The sequence below is a fragment of the Zingiber officinale genome, chromosome 7B (assembly GCF_018446385.1).
Source record: "Zingiber officinale cultivar Zhangliang chromosome 7B, Zo_v1.1, whole genome shotgun sequence".
NCBI classification, from domain to species: Eukaryota; Viridiplantae; Streptophyta; class Magnoliopsida; order Zingiberales; family Zingiberaceae; genus Zingiber; species Zingiber officinale.
Genome location: NC_055999.1, coordinates 115,872,033 through 115,897,056, shown reverse-complemented (window position 1 = coordinate 115,897,056; position 25,024 = coordinate 115,872,033). Strand labels below are relative to the sequence as shown.

General features: G+C 40.7%; 3 protein-coding genes and 1 pseudogene across 7 annotated transcripts; 3 read left to right on the top strand and 1 right to left on the bottom strand.

The window, feature by feature from the left end:
- Positions 1-5,300: 5,300 nt before the first annotated feature.
- On the top strand, positions 5,301-7,647 carry LOC122007067 (calcyclin-binding protein-like). Its single transcript, XM_042562829.1, has 5 exons — positions 5,301-5,484; positions 5,616-5,750; positions 6,797-7,036; positions 7,264-7,323; positions 7,411-7,647. The coding sequence occupies exons 1-5, from the start codon at positions 5,365-5,367 to the stop codon at positions 7,513-7,515; spliced, it is 660 nt and encodes a 219-aa protein (XP_042418763.1). The 5' UTR covers positions 5,301-5,364; the 3' UTR covers positions 7,516-7,647.
- Positions 7,648-9,894: 2,247 nt separating this feature from the next.
- On the top strand, positions 9,895-15,981 carry LOC122004708 (annotated as a pseudogene).
- Positions 15,982-17,589: 1,608 nt separating this feature from the next.
- LOC122007064 (pentatricopeptide repeat-containing protein At1g03100, mitochondrial-like) lies at positions 17,590-21,785 on the top strand. 3 transcript variants are annotated; one of them, XM_042562826.1, is made up of 2 exons: positions 17,590-17,845; positions 18,082-21,785. In XM_042562826.1, exon 2 carries the CDS (start codon positions 18,180-18,182, stop codon positions 20,352-20,354), a length of 2,175 nt encoding a protein of 724 aa, XP_042418760.1. In that variant the 5' UTR covers positions 17,590-17,845; positions 18,082-18,179; the 3' UTR covers positions 20,355-21,785. The 3 variants fall into 3 exon arrangements, 2 of the variants coding, with proteins under 2 accessions (XP_042418760.1, XP_042418759.1); XM_042562825.1 differs by having other exon boundaries at positions 17,925-21,785; XR_006118838.1 differs by lacking the exon at positions 17,590-17,845 and having other exon boundaries at positions 17,925-21,327; positions 21,399-21,785.
- LOC122007066 (transcription factor NAI1-like) lies at positions 20,172-23,221 on the bottom strand. 3 transcript variants are annotated; one of them, XM_042562828.1, is made up of 6 exons: positions 22,902-23,218; positions 22,770-22,825; positions 22,243-22,695; positions 21,762-22,172; positions 21,561-21,675; positions 20,172-21,340 (listed from the first exon to the last, which is right to left on the bottom strand). In XM_042562828.1, the coding sequence occupies exons 2-5, from the start codon at positions 22,806-22,808 to the stop codon at positions 21,601-21,603; spliced, it is 978 nt and encodes a 325-aa protein (XP_042418762.1). In that variant the 5' UTR covers positions 22,809-22,825; positions 22,902-23,218; the 3' UTR covers positions 20,172-21,340; positions 21,561-21,600. The 3 variants fall into 3 exon arrangements, 2 of the variants coding, with proteins under 2 accessions (XP_042418762.1, XP_042418761.1); XR_006118839.1 differs by having other exon boundaries at positions 21,561-22,172; positions 22,902-23,221; XM_042562827.1 differs by having other exon boundaries at positions 21,312-21,675; positions 22,902-23,217.
- Between the last annotated feature and the right edge of the window lie 1,803 nt (positions 23,222-25,024).

Below are 25,024 nucleotides of genomic sequence, written 5' to 3'. Positions count from 1 at the left end.
TACTTGGCGTTTTGTTGACTTCACACCGGCTAGATACGTGCAGACCGAGTAGGCCCTCCCGCTCGGACTTTGTTTAATGGGTTAAGCTGATCGGCCGCGTGACGGAGAACACTTAGAGCATGACTGACTCTAAGCATAAACGTTAAACAAACAGAAGAACATTATGGATAATGATCAGGAAGACGCAAGCAAAGACATAATTGCATTAAAGGGAAAGCATGCCGGACGGCAAGTACAAAAAGGTGCGCTGGGCGTAAGAAACGCGAAAACAAGATAGAGACGAGGAACACTCTTCACTCGGGGTCTTCGAAGTTGAAGAAATCGTCCGGAATGTCGTCTGTCATGGCCGCCAGATCGGAGGCGGGAATGTGCATTCCCGCAGGAAGGTGGCCACCCTTCTTCAAGTAAGCCATAGTGACCTTAACGGCCTCGGCAAAGGTTGAAGAGACGCTGCCGCCAAATTTCGCGCCGAACCTCTCCGAGCGGAAGTAATCTTGACGTGCAGCAGCTAGACGACTCGGCTCCCCTTCCTTGTACTTTCTGAGCACCGCCCGGGAGGCAATTAGCGAATCTTGGAGAACTTTCTGGTCCACCTCCGCTTTAGTGCGTTCAGCTGAGCGTCCATCCCGTTCGGTGGTTAGTTGGGCTTCCAGTTCCTTAGATCGCTGATCTAGGGCTTGGACTTCAACTTTCATCTTGTCCAGATCAGCGATCGCCCGCTTCTTCCGGCTACTGGCGCGCTTCACGTCTTCGTCACGTTTCTTCACCAAGCCTTCAAGTCGAGCCACCTCTGTAGCCAGGTCGGCGGCCTTCTTCTGTTCGGCCTCGCGGGCTTGTTTCTCCCGCTCGGCCGATGGACCCCCCGAGACTTGGAGTTTTCCCATAAGATCCTCCAGCTCGGCCAGCCGATGGCTAGTGGCAATTTGCTCAGCCCAATGCTGTAAGGGAAATAATAAAATTAGGAACCGAACAGTAGCATGACACAGGAAGAAAAATGAACCTACCTGAGTGGCCTGCTGCATGTGGTTATCGCCGAGCTGCTTGGGCGTCATGAGGGCCACCCGAATCTGGGCGTCCTCGAAAAGTTTGGCGAGAGGACCCGTCAAGGTTATTTCATGAACGGGGCTTGATGGCCGATCGACAGACAATAAATATTCCTCCGATGGGAATCGAAGGGTAGTCTTGATGGTCGGGTGGCCGGCCGGCACTTCCCCAGTCGCAGTCGCCTGTCCCGAGGACTCCCCTATGGTTGAAGTTTCGCCCAACCGTCGTAAGCGATGACGAGTCCGTGGAGGAGAGCCAGAGGGCTGTGCGGTGGGCGAGGCCACGGGGGTCCTGATCTGCGACGACGTGCGATCTGGAGAAGCGATCTCGATCGGCGCCTGCGGTTCGCCCTCTGAGGTCGGCGAAAGGCTGGAGTCTCTTCGACGTTTCCGCCGAACTTCCAGTGGTGAATCCCCGGCCTGGGGGACTCCCAGCTCGGCTGGAGCAGAGGAAACAGGATCCGCCTCAACCTCCGTTGAAGCGGGTTGGGTAACTTCTGTTTCAGGGGCGGACTGCGTCCCCCCCTCTCCTGCATCTGCCGGGCGGCTGGGGATAAGACCCCGCTCTGCGAGTTCCCACGGCCTTCAATTTCAGATGATCGGTAGCCTTGGAGCGCCACATGACTTCAGCTGCAGTGGAAGAAATTAAAATCAGTTAGACAAAAAAGACGAAGGGAGTAAAGAGTCCTTACCCATGCGGTAGGGGAGATTGGCCCGAACGGGAGATAATCCAAAAATGTACAACACCCCCTTGAGAAGCAACTGGTCGATTTTGTACCGCTGACCGGACAAGCAATTTGCCGCATGAAGGTAGGCCGGATTGCTTCTGAATTTGCCGAGCTCCGGCTGGGTCGGCACAGCGGTCTGTCATTTGGTTCGGAATGCTGGCCGCTCAGGAAGTCGTATATAGAAGAAGAACTCCCTCCAGTGCTTGTTGGAGGTCGGCATGTTCTCAAAAAATTTGAAGCCTATTCTACTTTGGAAAATAAAAGTACCCAACTCGGATTGTTTGGGGTAAAAGAAGTAGTGGAATATTTTGGGGTCAAGTGGGATACTGTGCAGCCTAAAGAGGACGACCACCCCGCTCAGTAGCCTAAAGGAATTCGACACAAGTTGGCCGAGCGGGATGCGGAAATAATTACAAACTTCCAAAATAAATGGATGGGTAGGAAATCTAAGGCCGCCCTGGAATTGGTCCAGAAAGAAACAAATGGTACCGATCGGCGGGTTATGGGGCCGGTCGGTCGGGCCGGCTACAACTATTTCATGGTCGTTCGGGATCCCGTAGGTCCTAACAACGCGCCGGGCGCGCTCCTCATCGAACCTACTCTCCATACTCATATACCAAGGACCGTGAACCTCGGTAACGGGTGCAGAAGTGCTTGCCATGACTAAAGAAGGGAAGGAAGCCTAGCAATACTCGGAAACAAGCGGACGAGAGAAGAGAAGAAGCTTACTGAGGGAAGATCAAAGGAAAGAATCCCCAGGAACTCGAAAACCGCCAGAAAGCAAGCACTGGGAGTCGCCGGAGTAAGCTAGCAGCAGGCCGCTTCGACAGAGGACGCGCGATGAAACAGCGAGTGCGCCGTGAAAGCCAGAACGAGGGCTTTATACAAACGAGACCGCTCAGCCTCGTCCGTTGGATGCAGGGCACAAGAGACGAGGTCATCATCTAGCCGTTCATTTCAAAACAAAGTGCGTCCCATCGTACGGAACGTCACCGCCACTAGAGACGAGCCACGTGGCGCTCTGTCACCGAGCGCAATTAATGCGCCCATACCGCGCATGCTTCGGCTTAATGAAAAAGACTTGAGCGATTTTCAAGAGGATTTAGACAAGCAAACATCCACGTTGGGCGCCAAGGCATACAAAGCGAAGAGCCGAGCGGCTAACTTTGGTATGAGGGCCGAACGGCTCAAGGGATTTCGGCAGCAGCGATAAGGCGACGACCGCCCGCTCGGACACACAGTCCAGTCAGTCGGACTCACTGTCTCCTTCGACTAGACTTGAAGGGGAGGCAAGTGATCCGGCGGTAAGAATGGGGGACCCACAGATGGGGTCCCGTCCGAACGGAACCAGAGATTACCCAGCCAAAGGTTTGGGTTTCCGACGCCAAAGCAGGAGAACCGGAGCCGAGTGGCCGAGCGGGGGTGTCCGCTCGGCCGGAATCGTGGCGAGGGAACAGTGGTTAGCCGAGCGGCCTATTCACTCGGCTCGGGATATGGTATGTCAGCAAAGGCATGATGATTAGACTGTACGCAAGATGGCACTATTAAAGGCCCCACCATCACGTCACGGAGAGGTTGATACAGTAGCAGTATGGTCTTAGGGATGCCCTTCTGACAGGCCCACACCTAGGCATGGTCGAAAGTAGGTGATTGCTTTGATTGGTGTGCCCAGACTCCTTCGAGAGGTCTATATAAGGTCTCCACTTCTTCAACCGGAGATACGCAAGTCTACATTTTCTAAGCCACTTTCTTATTCCTTCGCCTAACTTGAGCGTCGGAGGGCCGTCGCCGGGACACCCCCCGACTCGGTTTTGTTACAGGTTCACCGGAGCATTCGAGGATTCAGTAGGGAGAGCCACATCCCCAGCGTCCGTTGACTCCTGATTCGAACAGGATCCAGTATGATTCAAATCCCGTCGAATATGGTCTGCTTAGAACTTTAAGATTTTATAAAATTGACCCGATATATTAAAATTACTAAAAACCTCATTTAAAACTTTAGTAGATGTCCTAAAATCGACGTGACTGTTCGTCTCCAAACAACGCAACTTTTCGTTGTCGAACAGAAGCATCAGTTATTCGTTGTCCAACCGAGGCACCATAACTGATGGCAGCACACAAGGAACTGACCATGCCACAGCGTGGCCCTCCTCCAATTTGTTAGGAAATTAATGGAGCCATTTTCAAATGCCATAGAAAATTAATAGCGGATTTGTGATTTCCTTATTCCGGCAATCCAGACAAAAAAATTTCAAATTTTTTTGACAGCCCAGACTATAAAATCGAATTTCCCCAATAAATTGAAAATTCGAAAAGTTGATAAAATCAAAGGTTGTGCTTCCTTCCATACCAACCATCATGAATCACTAGGATGGACGACTAAAATAGAATCAAAATATAATAATCTCTTAACAATTAAAAATGGATTGCTCTGATAATTAATAGAAATAAGTTGAGAAGTCTCGACACATAATACTAAATTTTACTTAATTCATAAAAAATTATAAACATAATAATTAAAATTACGAAAGTGTATAAGAATTCATAATTTGTAGTTAAATTTAGATGATGATCTTTAATTTATAGATTTCTTAATATTTAAAGAATTTTACAAAACAAAATATGAAAAAAATATTTTCTGTAAACTGACATCATAACTTTTATTTATAAAAATATAAATTTACTTATTTCTATTTGATCCATCATTAAATCAAAATTTTCATATATAGTATGTACACTATTATAATCTTAAATTATATTCTTAATTCTAAATTTTAAATTTGACAATTTATGACTTATTTAGATGATCATATTAGATATTTATAATTATAATCTCAAATTTCTATTAGTAGCCTCTCGATAAGTCAACAACAAGTCTCCTTCCATTTTCCACATGAAGTTCAGAATAAATTTTTAATTTCAATCGATTCTGTCGGTTAATTTAATTTGACCGAATAAAAAAATTTTATATCTATTTAATATGCTCCAAAATAAACGGTAGTAATATTCATTCCAAAATTTATTTATATTACTCGTTATAAACTAACTGTAATAATATTTATAAATAAATGCACGAACAAAACTTACAAATTATATTCATTAATAAATCTTTTTGTCAAACTTATAAATAAATCTCTCAAACCAAATAATAAATTTGAATAATATTAATTGACCGAATAAATTTAAAAATATAAAAATTTTAAATAATCAACTAAATTTGAATTTAAAGTTGAACAGCTCAAATCAAACCTCAATCTATTTTATAAAAAAATTAAACTTAAATTATAATGTTAACAACTTATTTTATTTTAATCTGAATTTAATTTAACTCCATAACTTGTTAAAAAAGCTCTGAACATCAAAAAATTAAGCTTGATTTGACACGTATACCATTCTAATTCCATCCTAATACTAAATATTGTGCAGGTTGGGCTGGCCCATAAACTCAGCCCATTCTATCGACAATTGGTACGACCCTTCCTTCCCTAGCTCTGTCTAGAACCTTCTGGCCCTTTCCTCCCGCACCTTAAAAACCGTCGTCTTCCCCTAGCGGAGAAACAGATAAACTCCGGCGGCAAGATCCAGGAGCAGCGATGGCAGACGAGCAGCAGTTGCGGCTGGATCTCGAGGAGCTGAGGCACCTGCAGTGCCTCGCTAAGAGGCCTCGCGTCGCCTCCCTTCTCGCCTCTGAGATCCGTAGCCTTGAAGCCAAGGTATATCTCACTTTTCTGGTCCTTTCTCCCTTCTCGACGTGTTTCGTCTCCAGGATTGGTTACGATGCTGTATTGTGCGATTCGATTGTGATTAGTTGGAACTATCTGTTTAATTGATGGTTGATGTGCAGTTGTCTGCGGTGACTGCGGCAACAGCAGGGGCTAAGGTTTCTGCAGAGAAGGCACCGGTAGCTGCTGCTGCCTCTTTGAACAGTTATGTTACCCTCTCATCGTTCAGCTGGGATCAAGACAATGACAAGATCAAGGTATGTTGGCTTCATTTTTTTTTACTGTACTGTTTCTGGTGCTTTGAGGAAATAAATCACACTGCCTGCAGAGCAGAGCATCGCTAAAAGAAAAAAGAGTTTCAACATATATTAAATTCACATGAATAATTGCATCAAACCATGTAAATTTTGATCAATTGGCAACCACACTATCTTGCTAGATGACCTACGTGGATGACTATTCAAAATTCTGTGGTTCATTGCTTGATAAATCAACAACTATTCATATTCTAAATTGTGTTCATTCTCCTTGTGATATTTCAGTTGCAAATTGATCCTTTTTATAGCATTTGTTTAGTAAATTCTTGTATCAGTGGGATCAACTACTAGGGCCATATCACTTTGATACAATTTCTGCATCTTCTATGAATGCTCAACTTATGCTAATATTTCAAATTAATTAACCGAAAATACCCATTTGCACTTGCACCATCATAAATTAATTCCCTCCCTTTGAGACTGACAATATCAATCTAACTTTGCAGAATATATTTTCTTAGTACGGTTTGGCTTTGATGATTAGATCTGTTTTTTTCTTCTTTTGCTTCTACATGGTTACTTTTGATGATATATCAACATGTCTAGAATTAGCTTTCTTGCCACACGGTATCTGAAGATCATTCAATGGAATAAATGAACCATAGATAGAATCCTAGATATTCCAGAAATTTCCAGATATATATTTGTATGTTCTTTGTTTACTTGAAGGAGCAAAATAATTGCCTCCTATATCTTTAAGTTCCAGCGCAAAACAAGATGGTAGAAAACGACAATAAAGACTACAATGGAAAGCCTTCATATCTTTAAAACATAATAATCAAAAGTAATGTACCTATTTATGACTAACATATTTTTTACAACTACGTTTCTCATGTATAATTGGTTGCAGCTCATCTTAATGGATACATATCATTAGAACTTACTGCCACGAAAGATTTAGTTTCTGACATAACATAGTTGAAGTAGAGTCTCCTCTTTCTGATACATTCTTGTTTAACTAACTTCTCAAAGATTCATCCTTCCAGATCTATGTTTTCCTTGAAGGAGTTGATCCAGAGAAGTTGGAGACTATTTTCAAGACAATGTCAGTGGACCTCAAATTCCATGATATTCAGGGAAAGAATTATCGGTGCACCATACCAAAATTAAACAAAGAAATAGTCCCTGAGAAATGTAAGGTGCTAGTCAAACCAACAAAAGTGATAATTACACTTGTGAAAGCTTCGAAAGGAAATTGGTTAGACCTTCATTTCAAAGAAGATAAGGTAATAACTTGTTTTGGTTTTTTTCTTTGAAAAAAAAATCTCTTCAATTGCAATTAGCTCTCCTAGTGTTCATTTTGCAAATTTAAAGAAATACACTTCAATTCTATCTGGAGAATCTAATATGAATTATAGTCCTCTATAGACATTTTTATGTGCATATCTTGTATAGAATTGCATTGCCCCTTGAATTTCAAATAGGAACTCAACCTGATTTATTCTATATGCAGCTAAAGCCCAATCTAGACAAGGAGAAAGATCCAATGGCAGGCATCATGGATCTGATGAAGGTGAGCTCTTTCTTTCCTCAAGGACCCTCTTCTTTGGATCTTTAAGCTTGCGCCGAATCAATTTTTTTTTTTCTGATGCTCACGCAGAATATGTATGATGACGGTGATGATGATATGAAACGAACAATTGCCAAGGCCTGGAGTGATTCAAGATCAGGAAAGTCTGCTGATCCCCTGCGTGGAAACTTTTGATTTTCTGTTGGTCGCCTAGTGATTGGCTATATTTATCAACTCATTGCAGTTTTGATACTCTTTAATCAAACTGGTGCTGATGTTAAAAAAACTGCGTTGGAAGTTAATTTAGTCATTTGTGATGTTCTGAAAGGTTGCATTTTTCTTGGTGTTGGGGATTACAAGTCATATGCTGCCAAGACTTTGTTTTTCTTGCATAAAGATCCTTTTATCTGGCCCTAATTTTTTTTTTTCATGTTTTATTATTCAACGAGATATAGAGCTTTCGTGTTGAATTAAAAAAGTCTCAAGTAAAGTTGTCATACGTTTTTGAGGGTACCTCACGGATTTTGAAAGGCAGTAAATTATGGAGGGTATTCAATTTTCAAGATTTATTGTGTCAAATATTTATATAGGTATAAACTCAAGACTTCTTGTATCACATATTTATATAGGTATAAATCAATTTGTGAGGGCATTTCGATTCTTAAACCCCAAAATATTAAATGTCATTGTTAGGTATGCGTTCTTAAACTTGTCTTGGAGCTGTCCTCAGGACAGGTCACTGTAAGTGTTTCCTTGTCCTGTAAGTTTTCGATTTATTTTAATTGATTGATGAAAAATTTTCGTAATTATTTTAAAAATAATCAATAAACTTAATTAAGATTATCATTTTTTTTAACTTGTCTTGAAGCTCCTCAGCTGAATTCATAGGGATACTCTTACCCTCTACCATGAGGAAAAGGGAGAGGAAGATAGCCAAGTGAAGTTTTATTGTTTACCGTAACTGTTGTACTCTAAATTTCTTTTGTCCCTCTAATCATAGAATTATTATCTACTCATTGTATTTTTAACGATTGAAATGCATTTCAGCTGACTCAAATAGTTAAGGGGATAATTTTATTTTCGAATTCAAATGAGAGTTTAGTTGATTGTATTTTGTTTTTTTTTCCTTTAAATTTATAACTTTTTAAAATTTTATAATATTATTAATTTCTTAATTTATAATTCATGTGACTTTTTAATTTTGTTTTTTAAATTTATGAAAAAGGGGGAAAATTAATTTTTAATTTTTTTTCACGCCTTTAACTTTTGGGGAAAAAATGTCTTTTAGTTTTGTAGGCCGCAATTTTGGAAATTAATTTAAAAGAATTCTAAATTTCTCAATAGCTAAATTAAACGTTTCTAAATAATCCCAAAGGAATATACTTTTTCCTTCTTCGTAATTTCAAATTATCTAGAAAACTTAGGGAAATAATTTTAAATAATTCTTTAATAAGTCATGATTCTCAATAAACAACTTCCATAATTTTTTTGAAATTGGTCTATAGCATAAAAGAAATAAAATTCAAAAAAATATTTAATTTCAATTAATTTCAATTTTTTAAAAAATATTATTCAATTTAAAATAGGTTTCTCAAATTAAACTTGAGCCTATAATCAAAATTGACTACCCCTCTCGTTTTTTATTTTAGTAATCAAGTATCCGTTATGACCGGATTGGTCTTATAAAAATTTTTTATCGACTATTAGGATAAATTAAAAAATATTCACGGAGGCATATCTAAGCTACCAATATTTTTAGGATTGTCGTTTCACTAGCAAAAAAATTCTTACAGTACATTACAACTATTTTTTTTTTCAGGAAACTTTCATAATTTCTTTTTAGATAATCTTATAGCATTAGGTTGCATGTCTTAATCAATTTTTCATTTGATCGAACATTTTAAAATTTAGAGAATTTTGAAAGCCAATGGAATGTTGAGCACGGTTAAATTAATTAGCCTTAATGGTTTTTGTTATGAGTTTGCTTTTTGAAAGTCTATTTAGGATGATAAACGAGTCAAATTAAACTAAGTTTTAAAATTTATATTGTTGGAATAAAAGATGATATTACTCACCTTTATATTTTTATTTTTATCTAACACTCTCAAAAATACATTTGTTCTTTATTTATATATATATATTTTAATTCAAAATAATTTACATATTTAAATTGACCAACATATTTGTAATGATACATAAACAATATTAACACCACAACATTTTTTTTTTTTTGACACAGATACCTAAAAAGAAATTGTTATTTTTGACACACAATAAAATAAAAAAATAATTGACTTGAATTATTCTTTTATTTCTATACATCAACTCTCATTTTTTTACTTGTTGATTGTCAAATTTTCTCCACCTTACATATTAACCATTCTCATGTTCACCTTCTCCAAATACATTACGAGTATAATTTTAGACTTTTGATAGGTTATATATAAGACATTCAAAAACATTAGCTAGCTTTGCCTCATTGTCACACAAACACCTTCCATTTTTTGCTTCTTCCTTTTGGTAGATTGAAAATAAAAGACCTTCACTTTTTTTTGCCACGTATTCTCCTTCGCGATGCCTAAAAGTGCTTTCGGTGATGGTTTGAGCAGGTAATTTTGTTGTCACACTTTCGATCATTGCATCATAGAAATAGCAACTCGTGGGAGGTATTGTATTGGGACAGTTCGGAATTACAAGGAGATGAATAGCTCGTTCGTTGATGAAGATTTTATTGGAAGAAACATTGGAAGAAACAATTTGTGTCGGAAATTTACAGGGTATTAGTTGAATTTAAACTACACTGAATTAAATTTAACTTACAGTTAAAATGATTTGAGCGGATAATCTCGGACTGTCGGTAGGAGCTCGTTTCTGCTATGTGCCGAAGAGCGAACTAAGTCACCGAACAGACAGATCAACCGAACAGTAGGTCTATGTTGCTGAGCAGGCAGATCAACCAACCAGCAGATCTGTGTTGCCAAGCGGGTAGATCTGCCAAGCAACAGAGCGAACTGACTAGGTAGTGCAGCTAATCAGGTAGAGCAGCTCAAGCAGGCGTAGCGGTCGAGAGAACAGTGTGAGTCACTGATAGATCACAGAGTCTGCTCGGGCAGAGCAACCATCTGATCAGATAGGCCAACCGAGCGGTACGATTGGGCGAGTAGAACGACCGACCGGGCGGATAGAGAGAGGTCGACCGGTCAATAAGGCCGAGCATGTTCGACTAGACAGAGAAGTTGGCCCGGGCGAGTAGGCAGACTGAGTTAGGCCGATTGGGCGAACAGACAGGCAGGTCGAGATAGTGTCAATCGGGCGAACAAACAGGCAGGTCGAGACGGTGCCAGTCGGGCGAACAGTGCAAGCCGGGCAAAGATGCCAAGTGAAGAGGCTAGCCAGGCAAGAGGTTAGTCGGGCTTTGAGCAGCGGACTGAGGCCTGCGATTATTGTAGTTTCCTTGAAACAGATTCGCCCACCTCCAGCTGTGCTTCGAGGCTTACTAGGGTCGTCTGTTTCCCAGGATACAACGGTTGACCGTGATGTCCACCAAGCACTGATGATCACGGCAAACTGAGTGACACACGATTGCTATCACAGGCACTCTACCAAGCAGGGGTTGTACGACAAAGGAGGAGGGGAATGAAGATGGAGAGATTCTACTTGTGTTGTTGTGTGTCCTCTGCTTGTGATCACAACCTCCTAATATAGGAGCTCAGACCAATGACAGCATTAATGATCTTAATGATCATTATTCGTCCAGCATTCAGTACACGCAAGTCGTGCCCGCACACGAGTCAACATGGTTCGGTGCAATCCGGGTCCTGGATTTGCACCCCCTCTGCGCACTCACGCGTGAGAGAGAGCCTCTCCCCATGCATTTGTTCATATCATCAAAGCATGTAAATCAATATAAACCAACCAATATGCCAAGAAACTCTCAATGTAGGATAAAGTCTCATTCACAATGGAGTTTCTATCCTTTTCCACCTCTTCTCCATTCACACATATTCAACAGATCTTTTGCAACGGAAATACTCAAAGCAAACTCTCAATGTTAACAAATAGATTTATTTGGTATCCACCTTAAGAAGAGATGAGTAATCTAAGAATCCACACACCGAGCATACTCTTCACTATATAAACCCTTCTTCTCGGAACAACCGGAGGTGGATAAATCTCATACAACACTCACACAAGTATACAACTCAAAAAAAGAAGTAAATGTACATAAATACAAATAAAACTTCTTCTTGCTTGGTCTTGTGTAACTTGAGGATGCCTCTTGACTCTTGGAAGTACAGCAACACTTGTCCCCAAGATCCTTTAAGAACCGGCAATGATGAGCGTGAAGAAGCGGAGAGAATCGTGTGTTAGCACTTATTTTGTTTGAACCTCGCTGTTGCCTTTATAGCTGCGCTTCTGGCTCCCAATCGATTCGGCATCCTCCCAATCGATTACCAAGTCAGATCCACGCGATCATAGCCGTCCAAACCTCGCAACTTGCTTAACGGTCATATCCCAATCGATCGACTAATCGATTGGGAGCAGCTGGATTGATCGGCTAATTGATCCGGCATCTTTTGTGTTCTCACAGAAAACACCGGAATTGATTGACCAATCGATTCTGGCTTCTTCGCGTCCATCGCGAAAAACTCAACTCCAATCGATCGACTGATCGATTGAAGAATCCCAATGGATTGGGGAGCACACTGTGCTCTTTGCACGAGAGCGGCCTCCAAGCTGATCGATTGGCGTGGCCCTGTCAATCGATTGGACTAGCATTGCTCGCGAGACTCTCCCAAATAGGCTCTGGTTCAATCGATCGGCTGATCGATTAACCCAACCTAATTTGACTAACTCAAGTCTAGGGTTCCAATCCCAACATCTGGTCAATCGTGACCTGTTGGAACTCCCTGTGCCTAGCATCTGGTCAATCTTGACATGCTGAGACTTTGTCACCAAGTATTCGGTCAATCCTTTGACCCATTTTGGACTTTTCCCCTCGTGTCAAGTGTCTGGTCGGCCATGACTCACTTGGACTTTCAAACACCAGGTGTCCAGTCAACCTTGACTCACCTAGATTTCCTCATACCTAACTTCACTCACTAGGACTTTTATTTGCCTAGCTTCACTCATTAGGGCTTTTCAACTGTCTGACTTCACTCACCAGGACTTTCCATCACCTACCTTTACTCACTAGAATTTCCTAACTGTCTGGCTTCACTCACCATGACTTTCCATCTGCCTACTTTACTCACCAAGACTTTCCATCATCTAGCTTCACTCACTAGGATTTCTCAACTATCTAGCTTCACTCACCAGGACTTTCCATCTGCCTAGCTTCACTCACTAGGGTTTTTCATCTGTCTAGCTTTACTCACTAGGGCTTTTCACATGACTTCACTCACCAGGATTTTCTTCTGCCTAATTTCACTCACTAGAGTTTTTAAACTGTATGGCTTTACTCACCAGAACTTTCCATCTGCCTAACTTCACTCATTAAGATTTTTCATATGCTTAGTTTCACTCACTAGGGGTTTTCACCTAACTTCACTCACCAAGATTTCCTTCTACCTAGCTTCACTCATTAGGGCTTATCAAACTGTCTGACTTTACTCACTAGGACTTTTCAGTCAAGTATTCGGTTAACCTTGACCTACTCGATTTTACTTCCGCCAACTCTCTTGTTGGACTTGTCCTTGTCTAATCTCCAGTTAGGACTTTCCAATCAAATATCTGATCAACCTTGACTTATTTGATTCTTGTTCACATCAAACTGGTCAAACTTTGACTAGAGGATAATTATATCAATAATCTTTCCAAACGGACAATTGCAACTGTAATCTTCATTCATTATTAAACATCAAAACTCAAACATTAAAACTCAAATTGGAGTCAACTCAAGCTTAGTCACACTGGTCAACTTTTATAAAAAAAAATTACACTAACATATTATTGAGGTAAAATGACATAGACAAGATGATTATGATTACCTTTTCAAAATGGTGTTGATAGGTGATTCGAGGGTGGGAAAGTCAAACCTTCTCTCAAGATTCACTCATAATGAGTTTGGCCTCGAATTAAGGTCCACCATCGGTGTTGAATTCGCAACGCAAAGCATTCACGTCAATGGAAAGGTCATCAAAGCTCAAATATGGGACATCTCGGGCCAAGAAAGGTTCTGATAATGTTTCCGATAATTGTACATGATGCAGATATGTCTGAGGAGCTCTGCTCCTCTCCCCTTCCCTCGTGTACAAGACGACGCCTCACACACAGGGACGCATCGAACAGTCACTGCCTCCTCCTTTCTCCACGTTGACGCCGTGGAGGAGCACTACTGTCACCTCCGGTGCCACCTCTAGTGGCCTCTGTCGGCCACTCAGGGCGCTCTCCAGCGTTGCCGTCACAAACGAGTGTCTCCTCAGTCAGCCGTCGCAATCCCCACGACCATTGACGCCCTCACCGTCGCCAGCGGTCGCCACCACCTCCACAGCGGCTTCCATCGCTGCCATCGGCATCTCCAGTGGTTGTCGCCACCTCCAGCGGTTGTCGCCACTTCCAGCGGCTGTCACCGCCTCCACAGCGGTTGCCGCCGCCTCCACAGCGACCTCCACTGCTACCGCTGCCGCCTCAAGTTGCCACAACCTCCACAGCGGCCTCCACCGCTACTGCCGCTGCCTCCACCGCTGCCGCCGCCTTCTCCAACAGTTGTTGCCGCCTCCACAGTGGTCGCCGCTGCCTCGACAGCGGCCTCCATCGCTGCCGTCGCCGCCGCCTCCATCGCTGCCATTGCCGCCGCCTCCATCGCTGCCATCGCCACCTCCAGCGGTGGTCGTTACCTCCACAGCGACCTTCACCACTGTCGTCACCGCCTCCAGTGGCTGCTGCCACCTCCACAACAGCCTCCACCACTGCCGCCTCCAATGGTTGCCTCCTCCTCCAGCAGTCGTCGTCTGAGTTCTTAGACTTCGTACCATCTTTGCTTCGCCCTGCGAGCCGATAGGGTGTTTGTCCTGTGAGCCAATATGGCGATCGGATTGAGAGCCGATATGATTTCGGCCTTCGAGCCGTTGATATGTTCCTGCTCCTTGGCTCTGCGAGACCTCTGACTTGTATTACCCCCAGTTTCGTGTCGACCCAATTCTCCATCCAATCTGATCCTTCAGGCTATAGAAACTCTCGCCCCCACGGGCCAAGGTACAGGGAGGTTATTGCTCTCCTTTTTACATATGATATTTTTATTCGTCATCATATTTCACATCAAAGGAAGCTAACCTAAGACAGCTTATCATCTATGCCCGCTGCTATGGGCCGAGCGTTACAATCAGTTCACCGGTCTACTAGAGGGCGTCCCCCCTGGGGCCAGAGTTTGTCACTGTACTCATTCTTTATTCATTTCATTGCTCTACTTAGGGGTGACAATTCGGTTCGGGTTGACGGGTTCGGGTTGGCAAGTTGGCGGGTTGGTAAATGACAACCTGAACCTGACCTGATTATTAATTCGGGTCAAACTATACAACCTGAACCTGATTTGTTTATTTGCACTTGACCCGAACCCAACCCGTTTGACCCGTTTGACCCATTTGACTCGAACATGACTTGCATTCATTAAAGAAATTTTGTATATTAAATTAAAAATTAAAAATAATATTTATCTACACAAATTGAAAATCCATATCATAAATGATAAGTCATAACAACATTGCAATCAATAGCATATCTCTATGTTTAGGGTTTTTAACTTTTTTAAATTTGTAATTTTAGTTTAAATTTATAATTATTTATAAACGGGTTCGCGGGTTATAATTGGGTCATTTCAGGTTGACCCGAACCCGACCTGTTTATTAATTGGGTCAATTGGGTCGACTTGATTTCGACCCGAACCCGAAACTACCCAACCCTAACCTAATTTTTTCGTGTTCGGTTCGGGTCGTGTTTTCGTGTCGGGTCAAAAATTGTCACCCCTAGCTCTACTATTGTTCGACTGTTTATATATATTTTTGGGGGGATATGCCTCGAGCATTGAGGTACCAGGGACTGAGACAAACACGGTCATTGACTATAGGTAGCGTTTATCAGAGGAATCTTGATGACTTGGTCAACATAAAAGATAAATCATAACCCCTCTTCATTTTGGGTCATGAAGATGCGGTCAATATTTTAACCACGTCACTTATAGTTTCGTCTTCTCAAGTTCCTGACAAGATCAATACACCAGTGCATTTCAAGAAATCCATCGATATGTTCTTTATGCGATGACAATTAATTTGTTTATTGATCTTCTTCGGCAATGATAAACGATATGCAATCATATATCGAAACACGACTTAACTAACTTGATTTCTTTATTGAATCAAATGTCTAAGTTTATATATATATATATATATATAAAAGAGTATGAATTTATATGTCTATCCTAAATTTTTTCTTCCATTATTACTCTTTGTCAAAATAGATATAGAGCGCATATTATCGAGGAGTCGTGCATGGGTGCACTTGTGGTCTATGAGATAACTCACAATATGACATTTGAGGATGCTGAGAGGTGGTTGAAGGAGTTGAGGGAGCACACCAATTCGACCATCATGATCAATGATCATGCTTATCGGGAACAAGGCCGAGTTGCGACATCTTAGAGCATCTTCAATGCAAGGTTTTTAAAGAGATTTGTAAAATGAAAAAGTTAAATAAAAAAATTCTAACCATTGTGGATGTAAGGTTTGAAGTTTGTTATTAAAAAGCAGTAGTGAAATTTCAATGTTACTTTTTTGTGTTGAAATTGATGTAATATGCATGTAGTCATGTCATTACATATTATAAAATGGATCACACACAAATCATTTAAAGCTCTAACTATTGGAGATGTTTCAATAGATTTTTAGAATATTGATGTGGCATCATGTGACATATTAAGATCATAAAAAAAAACTTTTGTAGTATGTCACATCAACATTCTAAAAATCTATTGAAATATCTCTAATAGTTAAAGCTTCAAATGATTTTTGTGTGATCCATTTTATAATATGTAATTGCATGACTACATGCATATTACATCAATTTCAACACAAAAAAATAGCTTCGAAATTTCACTACTATTCTCTAACAACAAACTTCAAACCATACATCCACAATAGTTAGAACTTTTTTATTTAGCTTTTTCATTTTACAAACCTCTTTAAAAACCTTCCATTAGAGATGCTCTTAAGGATGCGTTTGGTTGAGGGTTATTCTTGATAACCTTGGTTATCCATCCAAGGTTATCAACAAAAACTTTGTTTGGTTTAGATAATCAATGATTCCTAAGTAATGTTTCATGCCCGATACATCGGCAAAAGAGGCATGCAATCATGAATTGGAAAACCTCGAAAAACTGAGATTTTTCATTATTCCGGGGTTAACGATTTTTTTTATCTAAAATATCCTCATATAAGAGAAAAATGTAACAAAAAAGAAAAACATAAAGGAAAAAAATGAAAAAAAAATTAAAAAACTTTTTAAAAATGTAAAAAATAAAAAATCAGAAAAAAAAAAATTAAAAATTAAAAAAAAACTTTAAATAAACATTTAAAAAATACAGAAAAAGCATTAAAAAATTTAAAAATGAGAAAAAATACAAAAAAAATTAATAAATTAAAAAATAGCAAAAACATAAAAAAAATAAAAAAAAGGTAAAAAATAATAGAAAATGTAAAAAAAATAAAAAAAATATTAAAAAACATTAAAAAAATTTGAAAAAAATAAAAAATAAAAAAAATATAAAAATAAAGGAAAACATACAAATATAGTAAAATATAATAGAGTTTAAATAATAATAATAATAATATTTGATTATGTTTTATTCATCATAATCTTAGTTATATGATTATCTAATAAATATATAATCAAAGTTATATATAATAATTTGAATCAAATGCATCAAAGATTTTTGACACAAGGATGTCGCCCGTTTCGCGGAGGAGAGCACTTTTTCACGGAGACTTTCGCTTTAGAATCGACCAATGTTGAGCAGGCATTCTCGATCAAATCTATCAAGTGGTCAGTGGCATCTCAATCGACATCTTTGCCCAAGGGGCAGACGATCAATGTGGGGGAAGGATGATGTTTCTGCGATCAAAAAATCTTAGCTCGAACAAAATCCATCAATTTTATTTTGCATCAATTTATTTTATCATATATCAAATCAGGTTCCGGTTGAACCGAACCGGTTGACACTTAGTCGAACCCGGTTCAGAAGGCAATTGGGGTATTCATTCGGTTCTCTCTTCTTCCTCCAGTCCTCCCTTCCCCAGTCCACACCACACGGCCGCCTCTTCCTCGTCTCTGATCCGCTCCGCTCCGCTCCCTCCCAGACGCCGCTCCGACGTGCTCGCCTGTCCGGTTGCAGAACCTTGGAAGTCGGCGCCTTCACTATCTCTGCTTCCGCTCTGTCACCGCCAGATCTCTCTTCTCCCGCATCGCCGGCGGAGTTGCGTGCCGGAAGAGAATCCAAAACAGCGCACGCGACCGTACTAGTGAAATCCTTCAGGCGAGCCTCCTTCTTTATTGCTACTTTTTGGTTGGTGAATCTCACTTTTGTCATTTTTGTTTCTTTATGGCTAGTTTAGATAGGCATCGATGCGGCGTTTAAAAGATAGGAATTTCTGGATTTACTTGCTAATCGGAACTCTTCAGATGCAAGCTTTTCCAGTTTATGGATGATTACTTTAGATTATCAAATGCTTTCTTCAAGGAGATTCAGTTTTCTTTCTTCATCATGTTCAGCTCTTCGATACACACTGACAAATACCTCTGGCTATGGGTCGCCGGCTCGATTAAGCGATGAGTGCAATAAGCATTCGATTTATTGTTCTGAAAGAAAAATGGAGGCCGCCGGATTCATGACTCGGGACAATCCCTGTTTTAGAGCATTCTGTACAGTGGCTGCTCCCCTATTAGTTCAAGCTTGCGACCCGTCTCGAGTAGCTTTGGAGCTAGAACATGCAGTCGATGAGCAAAGATTTGAGGATGCATGGATTGCATATGAGAAGCATGTGCACATGGTTGGTCTCCCTAGGAAATCAGTCTTGAGCAAGCTTCTAGTTGGTTTTACTGAGAGCTATAGTGCCCATTGGTTAAACAAAGCATATAGTGTCGTCGAGGTGGCTTTTGCGGAAACTAAGCATGATCTATTGGAGAAAGATGTTCTTCTTTACCTCGCTTTCATCCTTTCGAGATCGCAACTGTCTATCCTTGCAGCAAACATTGTAAGAAAATTGGTAAAGATGGAAGCTTTCCCTCCTGTAACAGCTTGGTCAGGTATCATAGGCCACATGAGCCAAACATCGACTGGTGCATTGCTTGCTTCTGAGTTAATTATGGAGATTGGGTATCTGTTCAAAGATAACAGGGTTGATCCTCGTAAAAAGAGCAACAGACCTTTGCTAGCTATGAAGCCAAACACTATGGCCTTTAAGATCGTTTTAACTGGATGCCTCCTTTTTGGAACTACTAGAAAAGCTGAGGAGCTTCTTGAACTAATGCCACGGATCGGTGTGAAGCCTAATTCCAACTTACTGATTGTGATGGCTCAAATATATGAGAAAAATGGGCATAGAGATGAACTTATAAAACTAAAGAGGCATGTCGATGAGGCCATTGATCTTAACATTGTAGACTTTCAGCAGTTCTACGATTGCTTGTTTTCCTGTCATTTGAAGTTTAAGGATTTAGATGCAGCCGTCGACATGGTCCTAGACATGCTCAGAAAAGCTAAGGAAGCAAAGCAGTCTTTGGCTGCTGCAAGGTCATTGTTGCAAACTGTTGAAGCTGGAAGTTCAATTCCTTGTGAAAACCCTGGACTTGAGAAGTTGGATAGTTTGGACAAGTTTGAATTGATTAAGCTCCAGGCGCCTCTTTATTTTGATTTCACCAAGGATCGAAGATGTTCAAGGCTTGAAGCTGAGGCCAAGGAATCGCTTGATTTGCTAACAGAAAAGTTGCAGGCTAAGGTTGAACTTGTTAAATCTGAACGTGGCATTCTTCATCCAACCGAGAAAATGTATGCTAAACTCGTAAGTTCTTTCCTTGAAGCTGACAAAATTAGCGAATTGGCATCTTTCCTAATCAAAGCAAGCAAGGAAGAAGCTCCTGTTTCTGTTGAAAAATCTGCTGTTGTTCAAGTAATAAATTATTGTATTTCTATTGGTTTACTAGAACAGGCACATGATCTATTGGATGAGATGAGATTTTCTGGGATTAGAGTTGGTTCTGCTGTTTATTCTTCTCTGCTAAAAGCTTACTGTAAGGATGATCGACATGCTGAAGCACTGGCACTCCTAAGAGATGCCCGACAAGCAGGAATCCAGCTTGACTCAAGCTGCTATGATACTCTTATCCAATCGCGGATACAACAGAATGACTCGAGTGGTGCTCTGCATATATTTAAGGAGATGAAAGAGTCCAACATACCAAGACTGACTCATGGGAGTTTTGAAACTTCAGTGGATGGCTGTGCAGGGGGACATGAAGCAGGTCTGATGGCTAAGCTTTTAGAGGAAATAGAGGACAGTCAGAATGTCGATACTGGTATTCACGATTGGAACAACGTGATTCATTTTTTTTGCAAGAAAAGACTGATGGGTGATGCTCAAAAAGCTCTGAACAAGATGAAAGCTTTAGGCCACATGCCAAATGCTCAGACTTACCATTCTCTGGTTATTGCGTATGCTGCAATAGGTGGGAAATATCATGAAGTAACAGATTTGTGGGGAGAAATGAAAGTTCTTGCAAATTCAAAGTCGATGAAATTTGACCAGGAGTTATTAGACTCATTACTGTATTGTTTTGTCAGGGGTGGCTTTTTCCTTCGAGCCATGGAAGTCATCGAGATGATGGAGCTCGATCAGATGTTCATAGACAAGTACAAGTATAGGTCTCTTTGGTTGAAGTATCATAAGATTTTGTATAAGGGAAAGGCCCCAAAGGTGCAGACAGAAGCTCAGCTGAAAAGAAGGGAAGCAGCTTTGGCTTTCAAGAGATGGATTGCCATAACATAAGATTACAATGCCTGTTCCTGTTCAAATGATTTGTGCCTAAAAGTTTTTGTGTAATCCTATTGCAAAATAAGTTTCTTCTTCAAGATAAAAGACAACTATGGAATTGTTGCATTCGCTAAGGAAGCAGTTTGTGTTAGTCTGAAAGCAAATTTTGAACAGAATAATAACTTATGTAGCCAAAGGAGAGAAGAAGTTGAATGATCTTATTCAAGTAAGGCATGGAAAAGGAGTTTGGATATGACAAATATGAAGGTTTTATTCAACGTTCTTGGTTAAGAAGTCAAGCAACTTGAAGAAGGCATAACTTTGTAAATGATTTTCTCAAGAAGTTCAAGATGGAGAAGTATAAGCTAAACTAATGGATTATGGAGGAAAACTATTCAAGTTTAAGACAAGGTGATAGATTCTACACTTTATAAAAGCTTGGTCAGGTGTCTGAGGAACTTACCTTGTAGAAGATCAAACAGTTTATGGTGTTGGTTTGGCAACCAATTTGTTCATGGAGGTCAAAAAAGCAACTCATTACTGCCCTACCAACTTGGGGAGCGAGTTTACTATAACATCTACTTATCTTAACCATACGATATGGTTAAGAAGCAATAAACCACACTGCTCGAAGTTGTAGCTATAAGAATTTGCATAGCAAATTAATGATTGATTTGGGAAAGAACTAGTTTAATGATCACAGGAGCAAGCATATTGTTGTGCGCTTTCATTCAATTTGAGAGCATATCGAAAATAAGAATGTGCAGCTAGTACATGTGAAGACTCAATGATAAAGTTGCCAACATTTTTACTGAGCTTTGTCGAAGATTACTCGAGTTAAGCAAAGCGAAAAGAGGTGACTACAAAGGTTCTAGATAATTACACTCCATCTTTAGTATTTGTTCGGCATTCGGTTGCCTCTTCAAGCTGAACCAAAGCCGTGAGCACAATGATTGAGTTACTGCTAAACCATGGCATGAAAACTTGGGTGAGCACTAATTCTGTGAAAAAAATTTACATGTTTTAAAAATCTGTTCATAAATTCAGATGATCTGACAGCACATAAAGAGCAAGAACAAAGATATTCAGATCATCCAATCCTCAAGGGCCTTATTGGATAGAAACTTAAAACACCACCCCCTACAAGAGAACGAGCTCGAATCGCAGCAAGAAAATGGCGTGGGAATCGAATGATTGACCTTTTTATTGGTGGTAACTAACCTGCCCTTTTTTCCATTTTCTGCAACGAGAGCTGAATTCTTTAGTGCGGCTGTCTGAAAGCTGAGCTCAGTTTCTTGACAACCTCCTTCGCGGTCATGTCGAACTCCTCCTCGATCTGCTCAGAGATCGCCGGAGCGAGCACCGAGTTAGAGGAGGCAAGGGAGAGGGAGAGAGAGAGTTGAAAGGCTTGGTGCATCGAACCTGAGCCATGACGGTTATGTCGAGCGAAGAAGTGGTGAAGAGCATGACGCTGGTGTTGATGACGGAGAGGTGGATGTTCTCGATCTCCGAGAGCGCCTTCACCAGCACGCCCTTGTGCTTCTCGCAGTGGATCTTGACGAGGATGGTGCTGTCGGAGATCTTGGCCTCGATCTCCGGCAGCGCGGACTCGGCGCCGGCGGGCCGGCCGTCGGAGTCGGAATCGGAGTCGTAGTCGTCGCAGGAGCAGGAGGAGTGGCTGTCGTCGTCGTCGCCGCACAGGTGGGACTTCTTGACCCGGACCAACGCCGACTCTACGGTCTTCCTCGCGGCTTGCTCCTCCAGGGACTTCACCTTCTCCTGGAGCTGCTTCAGGTACTTGATGGCGTCGCTGAGAACGGAGGTCTTGTCCATCTGCGCGCTGAGAATTTAGAGAGAGAGAGAGAGAGAGAGAGAGTTTTGGATTTGGGAGGGAGGGTGGAACCTTCTTGAGGCCAGGAACAATGGCGGACAGGGCGATGAATCTCTGGTTGAGCTTCTCCCTCCGCTTCCTCTCGGCGATGATGTGCTCCTTGTTGCTGTGGCTTGGCTTCTTCGCCGCCATGCTCGCTCCGCACTTCGACGCCTGCTGCCCGAACATGGCCTCCAAGTCCATCTCTTTCTTCGGACTCACCGAGGGAGCAAGGCCGCCATAGAAGCTCTCGTCGATGCTCATCAGGTCGTCTGGTCTGCCGAAGGAGAGGAAGCTCGGGGAGGAGGCATTTCTGGTCTTCAGAGACTTCCTTGGCTTTAGGGGAGCCGCCGCCGCTGTTGCTGCCCCCGCCGGTGGTTGTTGCTCCGAGGAGAGAGCTAGAGATTGCTGCAGCTCTGCAATTTGCTGCGCTGTGAATTGCTGCTCCATCACCTCCCACTGATCGAACATTTCTCCTTCCATTCCCTGCCGATCATAAAAGAGGAATTCAGTGATCTTTTGCTTTGCTTTGCTTTTATATTTTTGGATAATCTACTCACCAGATGAGAGTTCCACCCTGCTGCGGCTGCTGCTTCCATGCCGATTGGGCTTTGTTCTGCAAATATACAGTGCCAATTGCTTCAGAGATGGAAACCAAAAGCTTGAAGAAATAAATATGTACGAGTTCATACCAGAAAGTCAACAGCATTACTTCTCTGAAAAAAAAAAAAAGTTAAAGGAAAAAAAAATGGAATGATAACTTGGGGATCAATTTTTCTTCTAGTTTCTTCATTGTCTTTTAATGCTGACATTGGTTCTTCTTATAAGGCTTCAGAAATCTTCCTCTCTCTTTCTCTTTGTCTGCCAACTGTTCTTCAATCTCTTTCTTAATTAATAAAACGCTTGTTAATGGAAGCAGATGCTTGCTTAGGTGGATAGTCAAGATATTATACCATCCAGTGATGGATTTGTGGATCTGCTTTGGATTTTGGAAAATCTAGCAAATGGGGCCCATCATGGGAAATTTATTGGTACAGTTGGTTTGGCACTGGATCCTCCCCTGATTTTTCATGAGCACAATTACACATGGACTATTGTTCCAGGATTAAGAAATAGAAGCTTCTTATATTACTGTATTGGCTTTCCAAGTTACCTGATTTTTGTATGATCCTGGATGAGCGGTTTGGTGGGGAATAGTTTGCAGATTGAGCGAGATGATTGGCCTGGTCGAGCCAAGCACAATGATCGAATCCAGCCAGTCAAGAGGAACCGAATGAGCGAACTAGACAAATTGAAAAAGGGCCTTCAAGTGAGATGAAGAGTAGCAATCACAAAACAAATAGACAAATTTAATGTGAGTAGTAAAATATATTTTTTAAAAAAATAAAAAGAACTTTTACTAACAACATTGAGTGATATTTTTAAAAATAAAAGGACAAAGCGTTATTTCTATCTTAAAAGAATGTTGGAATGAGATGAAAATATTTGTGGTTTAAGAGTTTGTGGTAGGCTCCTACATAAAGCAACATAACTGTATATATATATATATATATATATATATATTTTCTTTGGAACTTGTCTCTCAAACCTAAAATGTTAAAGCAATGTTGGATGATTTATCTAATGGCTTTCTTTCCATTTTCACTTCCTAAACTCATGCCAGTATCTTAATAAGAAGTTGGCTTGTTCTACCAGGAAAATAAAGATGGTTGTTGAAGAAAAAGAAAACTCTGAACTAAGTTTCCTTTCTAACTTGATCTTTTGAGTTAACTCATCAGTAAACAATTTCAATTAATTAGTACAATTTCTACAATGCAAAGAGCATTAAATGAAAGAAGAAAATCTTTTATTATGGTGTGTAATGCATACAACCATTAATGATTCTTAATTATATATCTTCATTCTGCCCTAAACAAGTTGTGGAATTGCATAAATACCTAAGATATATGAATTATTGCTCAATTATTGACGGTAACTCCATTGCAGCTCTGCAGTTTATGAAAAATGTTTTTAGTCGAAACCAAATAAAACCACAAGATCTGAAACTTGACTGAAAAGGAGCAGTCAAATATATTCATGGTGAAGCAACGCAGAGCATTAAATGATGCTACTGTGGAACTGTCATGGCGAAGGAAGAAAGCACCTAAGAATTAATAGTTCTTTCCAAAAGGAAAAAAAGAAATAAGAAGAGCAACGTTGGTTACGAAGCCAATTCCTGCTATTAGCAAATTGTTTAATGAGCACATGACCAATTGTTTACTTGCAAGCCAAGTGGCCCACCTGTCGGCAGTCACCTTCAGTCATTCTCGGGAATCAAGAGAGCCATTGTTCATTTTTTAATGTAATCCTTTGAATTTTATGGAGTGTAGGTGAATCACTGTTACTGCTTTTAGGTATTTGATGCCTTCGTTTGTTGTTACATTGTGTTTCCTAATTGGGCCATAGTTCTTGATTGGATTAGACTTCAACTGCTTGTTTTAATTAGGACATATTTTGACTTTTAAAGGGGATGAAGCCAAGCTTCGTCTACTGTTGTTGATGTTTAGTGCTTAGGAATCCTTCGTTGCTTGGCACTCAAAGACCACCCAGGGAATTCTTAGGAGATTCTCTTACGACAACACTCTACAATAATTTTAGAAATATGATCGAATTGCAATGGTTCTCAAGTGATAAAATGTCATTGTGAATATGCCTTATTTACAATGAGCAATTAACAGATTTTATTTTTATTTCAGAACGAGTCATTTGTGCCGGTAGTTTGCAAAGTTAGTCTTTGCAATTGTCATAGATGATGTAAAAAACAACAATAACTTGA

Excerpts from the sequence above, each read along its gene's own strand:
- LOC122007066 (XM_042562828.1), bottom strand. The coding sequence starts at position 22,808 with ATGGAAGCAGCAGCCGCAGCAGGGTGGAACTCTCATCTG. Across the intron at positions 22,696-22,769 it reads CAGGGTGGAACTCTCATCTG|GGAATGGAAGGAGAAATGTT; the intron begins GTGAGTAGATTA and ends TATGATCGGCAG. Across the intron at positions 22,173-22,242 it reads TTGTTCCTGGCCTCAAGAAG|ATGGACAAGACCTCCGTTCT; the intron begins GTTCCACCCTCC and ends CTCAGCGCGCAG.
- LOC122007064 (XM_042562825.1), top strand. The coding sequence starts at position 18,015 with ATGATTACTTTAGATTATCAAATGCTTTCTTCAAGGAGATTCAGTTTT.
- LOC122007067 (XM_042562829.1), top strand. The coding sequence starts at position 5,365 with ATGGCAGACGAGCAGCAGTTGCGGCTGGATCTCGAGGAGCTGAGGCAC. Across the intron at positions 5,751-6,796 it reads AAGACAATGACAAGATCAAG|ATCTATGTTTTCCTTGAAGG; the intron begins GTATGTTGGCTT and ends TCATCCTTCCAG. Across the intron at positions 7,037-7,263 it reads TTCATTTCAAAGAAGATAAG|CTAAAGCCCAATCTAGACAA; the intron begins GTAATAACTTGT and ends TTCTATATGCAG.